At 38.1% G+C, this 8,657-nt stretch overlaps 1 protein-coding gene across 1 annotated transcript in view; it reads right to left on the reverse strand.

The window, feature by feature from the left end:
- SYCP2L (synaptonemal complex protein 2-like) overlaps window positions 1-8,657 on the reverse strand; it is a 126,338-nt gene that overhangs the window by 79,209 nt on the left and 38,472 nt on the right. Inside the window, exon 14 of the mRNA XM_006864123.1 lies at window positions 4,375-4,520. Coding sequence (XP_006864185.1) covers window positions 4,375-4,520 — 146 coding nt within the window. The remainder of the gene's footprint in view (window positions 1-4,374; window positions 4,521-8,657) is intronic.

Here is an 8,657-nt window from a genome sequence, read left to right on the forward strand (position 1 = left end):
GAAAAAACAAACAAACAGAGGGAATGGAAGCAAATGCTGTTGAATGACAATGCATGGAGGGGTTTACAATCATTGCAATGAAATGAGGTACAACAGGATGAATGTAAAGCTGATGTTTTCCCACGTAAACTATCAATCAATTCACAATTAAAACAAAAAGGGTAAAAACAAAGGGTGAAACCAAAGGAAGGCATACAAACTTATCTTTAATAACATCATATCATTGGTATAAGTGTACAGCTACCCAGTGGGACTACTTAATTCATGATTACATAGAAAATGACCTCCAATGTGTTTCTTCTGAAACAATCAAGTCAGAATCATCAACCATCTGTATGATGTAATAAGATGGAAAAAGGAATGAGGAACTGACAACATACCTCACAGTGGGGTTTCAAAATTTTTGTGGCAAACTGGATAATTAAAAGATAGTAAAATTTATCCATTAATTTTATTTTTTTTTTTCAATTATTTTCCACAAACTTTTTGAAGCATCCTTGTATATGCTAAGCACAATGTACATTTATGTTTAACCCTCACAGGGTAACAACTATGGAAATAACTATTACCTCCACTTTATATCTTCCAAAAGGAGAACTGGTAAGGCACTGGGCTAAGAGTTGGGCTGGCTTCATTCACTCCATCTCAGTATCCAGATCCCAAAACGATGGAATGAGGCAGAAGCCAACCAAGTCAAGCAGTCCATAGGACAACCGAGTAGAACGAAAAGAGAGAATACCATAAACATGACAGGCAAAAATAATCGAAAGTAAAGGACGGTCAGAAAGGAATATGGTCTAACAGGAAACAATGATCAAGAAGCCAGGAGAGGCAGCTTCGAACTGTCTGCATCTTAGTGGGCATCAGTTCAAAACCTTGCCCCCAGCTTCCCATACTTACAGTCAGATTATCCGGGTCATTACAATCAAGCGTTATTATGTAAGGGTCAAATCCAACATCCGTGGACTCTTCTGGGTCATGGGGGTCAATTACCTCTGCTATATAAATGAATAATAGATCAACAAAGAATAATGATAACCATGCACCATGTCAGAACTCTCTGGAGTTGTTATGGGTTGTATATGGGTGATGTAGAGCCACTTTTTGGTTAGAATTGATAGTAAGGGTTCTTCCTCAAAGCTAAAAGCAGCAATCTATGGGCACTCTGGAAAACCAACTAGGGAGTCAATTCATAAAACATACCTAATGTAGTAATGCATGGATGGCTTTGTGGACAGTAATGGCTTAACGCAGTATCTGGCAGGACCCTCCACTCCCCACCCACCTTTTTATTCCCAAATCATTTCCAGTTTACTCAGAGATTTTATGCAATGGGGAACATCACTGAAGACTATTAATGGTTTTTCTTTCTCCAAAGATAAAAACAATAGTATTAAATTCCTGTAGGTTGTCAGTGAACTCTCTGAGGAAAGATTTTGTTATTGTTTTCATAAGGAATTCAGATTGTGAATTTTATAATTTCCAAATATGGCTACCTCTTTTTTTGCGTGATTACTAAGAAACTCAGTCTTTTTTTTTTTTTTCCAAACTTACCAATAAATTCTGAGGAATCTTCTTTTGAGTCAGGGAACACCTGAGAGGAGAGCCAAATGCATTTTTAAAAGCAATAATCTTTTATCTAACCATCACTACTATCTAACCCTAGAACATATGTGTTTACTTACATCCACATACAAACACACACACATACATACAATGGTACTTCACACACACACACAAAACCCATGGAAAACTGCATTTATCTTTTACTTCCATTTTTCTATGAACTTTAAAAAATTCACTCAGTATCACTTAAAGCTCAAAGTCCAGAAAATTGATAATTAGAAGAAATCAATTTGTCCCTTTAAGGCAGGGGTAGGGGAAATCCAGCCTGAGGACCACATAAAGTCCATGCCAAAGCAACCATAGTTCCAGCCATCCAACGATTTTTATGTTTTATCTTTTTCTAAGGCCGATGAACGATGTTATAAATATCCACATGTCCCTTGGCAGAAAAAGAGGGTCCCCACGCCTGTTGGAATCTTAAGGTGGTGCTGTGGGCTATTGCGTCAGATAGTAAAGTCATTTGAACTGCAAGGTCAGTGGTTCAAGCTCACCAGATGCTCCTTGGAAACCCTATACTGGGTAGCTATGGGACAGAATTGACTCAAGGGCACTTAACAACAACACCCTTAAGGAATCACTTTACTCTCTTTCCAGAATTTCCACTTCCCTCCCATGAGTACCAACCATCTGTTCTTTAATCTAATCCACTGGATCATGGCGTTTTCAAGGCCTCTCTTTGCTCTGCCCTGAAAGTAAAACTTTAACCTGAAAGTAAAGCTTTCAGGATAACTTCTAATCTACTAAATCTGCAGTGTGTTTCCACTTGCAAGACCTCATATCTCCCCTATACTCCAGGGTTGCCAATTTTGGGAATTGTGCCTTATCTGCAAGCAAATCCTACTTCTTCCTCAAGGCTCTGTTATTTGCTTTATGAAATGTAGAAATGCTTATGTTGATGTCTTTGTTAAAGACATCCTTACCATTGAAGGCCAATTCATAAGTGGTAAGAGGCAGGTGGTTTTATGTGAAATGACTGGTCTGGTTCTAACAGATTATCCTCATCCTTACTCATGAATTGTTCTTTTCATAGGGTTACTCTTTGAAAACTATGAGAGTGGTGAAAAATATACCTACGCCTTTATTAAACTAAAATAGCTCCATGTGAAACGGGTATGTCTCAACAAATCCTTCCATTAGGTCTATACACTTTTCTCTAATTCTGCCCTGAAGAATCCTGTGTTTTCTGATACACACCAGATCAAAACAGCAGTTTCAGCACCCTCAAGGGATGCAAATCTTATTTCCTTTAAATGTTGTTTGAGTTTTGGGAATAACAACAACATCAAAAAGTCTGAAGGTACAAGATCAGGGCTGTAGTCTGGATGGGGTAAGTTTCTCCAAAACAATTCTCACAGGATGGCCCAAGTTATCCAGAAACAATGTTATGGTTCTTGAATGTCATCAAGTTAGTTCTGACTCAGAGAGACGCTGTGTAAAGTTGTTGAGGAATGAGCAAGTACAATTTTCCTGGCCTTTTCCTCACACCAAAGCACTTTTCCACTTTCTTACAACTTCTTCCTAATCAGCCCCAATGATAATTTTATGTCCTATGAAAAATCCTTCAAGATTATCCCTTTGAGATCCCAAAAAGCAGTCACTATAAATGTATGACCAGACCACTATGCCTTGAGCGTATATAACTGGAACTACAGTAGCAATAATTTTTGACTTTCTCTCAAAGCTGTAGAGTCCTCATGTGGCATTCTAGGATATGCACTAGACTGCTAATCACAAGGTCAATGGTTCAAACCCAACCATCACTCGTTGGAAAACCCTATGCAGCATCACTATGAGTGGAAACCCACTTGACAGCACTTAACAACCACTTGTGAGTCCTGGTGTGGCACTGTACGATAAGCACTTGGGTGGGTTTGTACTGCAAGGTTGGTGGTTTAAATTTACCAATCACTATAGGTTGGAAATGACTTGACAGCACTTAAAAGCAACAAAAACAAGAACTTACTATGTATGGAGTCGTGATGTAATGCTGTAGGATAAGCACTGAACTTAGAGACTGGCGGTTCAAACCCACCATCTAGTCCTTCGTAGCTCGATACAGGGTTGCTATGAGTCAGAACTAAGTTGATGACACTAACAACTAACAACAATAGCATGTCAAGAAACAGAAAAGCAGATTACCAGAGACTTCCTCACTCAGGTCTCTAAGCATTTCTTAATATGATACTGTTTCCACACCTTTTCTATAGTATTCTATGTGTTCCTGTCACAGATGTCTTAGTCCTTTCTACCATCTGTGACAGAGAAATGCGTCTTGTTCTTGTAGAACAGAAGAAAAGATCACTGGGAGCCTGATACCATAGTAAACTATACCAGGCTCAGCCCATTGCCACAAGATAAGACCAGCAAGTAAAACTTTGGGAAACCTCCCTAATAAAACCTACCCCCAACCACTCCCCTGGGGCCAAGAGGAGCTGAGAGAGAAGGAAGCACCAAATGAACACCTCACAGTGAGTATACTTAGAACATCAGGAACAATGCAGCTAAGAGCTGACATTAATCCAGAAAACTTTTGCGTTGTTCACAACATATAGAATGATACATTTCAAAGCACAAAGAGCCCTTAAAAATCTTACACAACTGAGACAGATGATTCAACAACAGGGAGAACTTGGATTTGAACCCCAAATGTACAACTATTATATGCTATTCACATCCAAAGCCATTATAAGGAGATTTATAAGAGATGAAAACATATTCAAACAATCAAAAAGAAAATAAACCTATCACCTGACTCTCTTCTCCTAACACTGTAGTGGAAACTTGTGTTATGTTGAATTGCAAATCAAAGTGAATTTCTATTTTCATCACTTCTTTGTTGCTGATAATCATAGGCTTCTTCAGGCATATAATGAGAATCTTCACGTCCTTAGTTTCTATCAAAGAAAAATAAAAATATAAATGCATAACCAGGTACAAAAAGGTTTTTAATTTATGGTCTTTAAAAAATTTGTAATCTTAAATAACAGCGTGAGGATTCTTGTCAGCTGTCTAATAGAGTTCTCTGAAATAAGAAATTGAAAGAAATCATAGTAAATCAAATTACTTTAAACTTATTTCTATGTGATACATAAATATGCAAATATGATCCTGTAGAAAGACAAAGTTAGACAAGTGATTCACCTTAGAAAGGAAGCAATGGAGATAGAGATAGTGAATTCTGTAGCTTAATGACTTTTTAAAGATTTTTATGTGAATGTTGTTGTTATTAGGTGCCATCAACTCGGTATCGATTCATAGCCTATGCACAATAGAACAAAACACTGTCCTGCCTGGGCCAACATCACAATTGTTCCCAAACTTGAGCCCATTGATGCTGCTACTTTGCAAATCCATCTTGCTGGGGATCTTCCCCATTTTCTCTGACCCTCCACCTTATCAAACATGATACCCACCTCTAGTGAAAGTTTAGTCATCCTGGCCTCCAAGGAGCACTCTGGCTGCATTTCTTTCCAACACAGATCTATTGGTTTTTTTGGCAGCCCACGGTTCTTTCAATATTCTCACATGCATATGAAGTTATTGAAAATACGATGGGGTTTGGTCAGGCGCACCTTAGCCCTCAAGCTGACATCTTTGTTCTTCCACACTTTGGGAAGGTCTTGTGCAACAATTTGCTTAATGCAATACATCTTTTGATTTCTTGACTTCTGCTTCCATGAGTGTTGTGGCTAATCCAAGAAGAATGACGTCCTTGATAACTTCAATCTTTTCTGTTAAGAATGCTGTTTATTGATCAAATGGTGATGTCTTTTGTTTTCTTTACATTGAGATGCAAGGCTATGGTCTTTGATCTTTTTCTGTATTTTAAGTCCTCTTGACTTTCAGCAAGCAAGGTTGTATCATCTGTATATCACAGGTTGTTAATGAGTCTTCCTTCAATCCTAATGCCACATTTTTCTTCATATAACCCAGCTTCTTGAATTATTTGCTCAGCATACAGGTTGAATTAAGTATGGTGAAAGAATGTAACACTGGTGCACACCTTTCCTAATTTTAAATCATTCAGTGTTCCGATGTGCTGTTCCAACAACTGCCTCTTGGTCTATGTACAGGTTCCTCATGAACACAATGAAATGTTCTGGAATATACATATTTCGCAAGGATGGCCATAGCTTGTCAAGATCCATACAATCGAAAGCCTTTGTGTAGTCAACAAAGTATCATTTGCCACAGGTATTTTACTTCCCAATACATTAAGCATAATAGTCTCATTGTCTATACATCTCTACCTATATTCCTAACTCCATGTCCCTTTCCTTGAACACTCTGAAAATAAAATTCTCTAGGAGTTCTGTTGTGATGATATAGGATCATCACTGGACTATGAACCACAAAGTCAACAGTTCAAACCTAACCACTCCTCCTTGAAAACCCTTTACAAGATCTTGATGCGATGGCACTTAAAAAAAAAATATGCAAAAAAATGGGATAATCTGCATTCATTTCATTGGACTCCACCTAAAAGAGGAGAAATGGAGACTTTAGAGAAAGAGGATTCTTTCTCAGACAACACTATCCTTGAAGACAACAGTATTTTACAAAGACACAACAATCAGTTTTAGAAGACTTAGTCCCTGAGTAGGACACATTCAAGTTAATGGGAAAAACCAAGAATAAGAAGAAGGATGAAGTTCATGAACGAGCAGGCAAAGATTAGAGCCACTACCTTCATGAAAAGGACAGAACAAAGAGGAATACCGAGCGAGCTTCAAAGGTGACCTTACAAACTTGAGATGTATTCATTAAGTACAAGGAATGCTGGGGGCACCATAGGCTAAGAATTGACCACGCAGCAAGGTTGGCTGGTTCACACCCACCAGTCACTCTGTGGAAAACAAATGAGGCAGCTGCAGTAAAGGTTTAGTTTCCAGAACCCTACATAAGATAGGGCCATGATGAATTAGAATTGACTCAATGGCACTGAATCTAATATTTGGTATGTAAAGGAGCTTCTACAAGTTTGCATGAAAACATAAAAAAAAAAATTTCCACCAACTTTTTGCTGGATCGAATGGTATTTCTATTTTCAACCTTCTGAGGAAGCACCATATTGCTTTCCAGAGAGGATGGACCATTTTGCAGTCCCACCAACAATGCAGGTGTGTTCCAGTCTCTCCACATCCCCACCAAGCATTCATTGTCCTCAACTTTTTTATCTTTGCTGTTATTGCTGGTATGAGATGGTATCTCCTTGTTTTGATTTGCATCTCTCTAATGGTTAGTGAACGTGAACATTTCTTCATGTTTGTTGGCAGCCCGGATCTCCTCCTTGGTGAATTGTCTGTTCATTTCCTGTGCCCATTTCATAATTGGGTTGTCTTAGTTTTGGAGATGTGTAGTGTTTTCCTATATATTCTAGAGATGAGTCCCTTATCTGATATGTCATTGCCAAAGATTTTTTTCCAAGTCTGTGGGTTCTCTTTTTACTCTCTTGGTGAAGTCTTTGGAAGAACACAAGTTTTTAATTTTTAATATGTCCCGCTTGGCTATTTTTCTTTGTGTACTTTTCAAAATGTGTGGCAGCCTGTATATGCCGTGAATTAGTGCCCTCATGTTTGTCCCTATTTTTTTCATTGATGATCTTCTTAATTTTGGGATTCACATTTAGATCTTTGATCCATGTTGAATTCATTTTTCTGTATGGTGTGAGGCAAAGGTCTTGTTTCAGTCTTTTATGTATTGCTTTCCAGTTCTGCCAGCACCATTTATTAAAGAGGTTGTCTCTTTCCCATGCAATGTGCCTGGGCATTTTGTCGAAAATCACTTGGTTGCAGGTGGTTGGGTTGATATCTGGGTTCTACATTCATTTCCATTGATCAATTTCTCTTTCATTGTATCAGTACCAGGCTGTTTTGACCACCGTAGCTGTGTAGTAAAGTTTGAAGTCAGGGAGTGAGAGACCTCCAACCTTGTTCTTCCTTTTAAGCAGTTCTTTGTTTATCCTGGATCTCTATCCTTTCCATATAAAATTAGTAATTGTCCTTTCCATCTCTTTGAAGAATGTTGTTGGAATCTGGATTGGGGTTGCATTGTATGTATAGATTGCTTTGGGTAGTATTGACATTTTCACAATGTTGAGTCTTCCTATCCAGGAACATGGTATGTTCTTCCACTCCTGTAGATCTCTTTTGGTTTCCTGTAATAGTGCTTTGTAATTTTCTTTGTATAAGTCCTTTGTTTCCCTGGTTATGTTTATTCCTAGGTATTTCATCTTTTGTGTGGCTATTGTAAATGGAATTGTTTTCCTAATGTCTTTTTCATCGTTATTGCTGTTACTGTAGAGAAATCCAATTGATTTCTGTATGTTGATCTTATACCCTGCACCTTTGCTGAATCTTTCAATGAGGTCTAATAGTGTTTTTTTTTTTAACTGAGTCTTTGGGGTTTTCTATGCATAGGATCATATCATCTGCAAATAAGGAGAGTTTTACTTCCTCTTTGCCAATTTGGATGCCTTTGATTTCTAGGTCATGCTGTATAGCTCTGGCTAAAACTACCAGCACAATATTGAATAGGAGTGGTGATAAAGGGCATCCTTGCCTGGTTCCTGTTCACAGAGGGAAGGCTTTCAAATTTTCTCCATTGAGCATGATGTAGGCTCTTGGTTTTGTACATATGCTCTTGATTATGTTGAGGAATTTCCCTTCAATTCCTACTTTGTTGGGTGTTTTTATGAGAAATGATGTTGGATTTTGTCAAACGCCTTTTCTGCGTCAACAGATACGTAGTTCTTTTTTCCTTTTTCTTATTTATATGATGGATTATGCTGATCGTTTTCCTGGTGTTGAACCATCCTTGCATCCCTTTTATGAAACCAACTTGGTCAAGATGTTATTTTTTGAAGTGCTGTTGGATTCTGTTGGCTAGGATTTTGTTGAGAATTTTTGCGTCTATGTTCATGAGGGATATTGGTGTACAGTTTTCCTTCTTAGTGAAGTCCTTCCCTGGTTTTGGTATGAGGGTTATGCTTGCTTCATAAAAAGTATTAGGGACTTTAAAATCAGGTGGGA

Source organism: Chrysochloris asiatica, unplaced genomic scaffold (assembly GCF_000296735.1).
Source record: "Chrysochloris asiatica unplaced genomic scaffold, ChrAsi1.0 scaffold00060, whole genome shotgun sequence".
Taxonomy (NCBI): Eukaryota; Metazoa; Chordata; class Mammalia; order Afrosoricida; family Chrysochloridae; genus Chrysochloris; species Chrysochloris asiatica.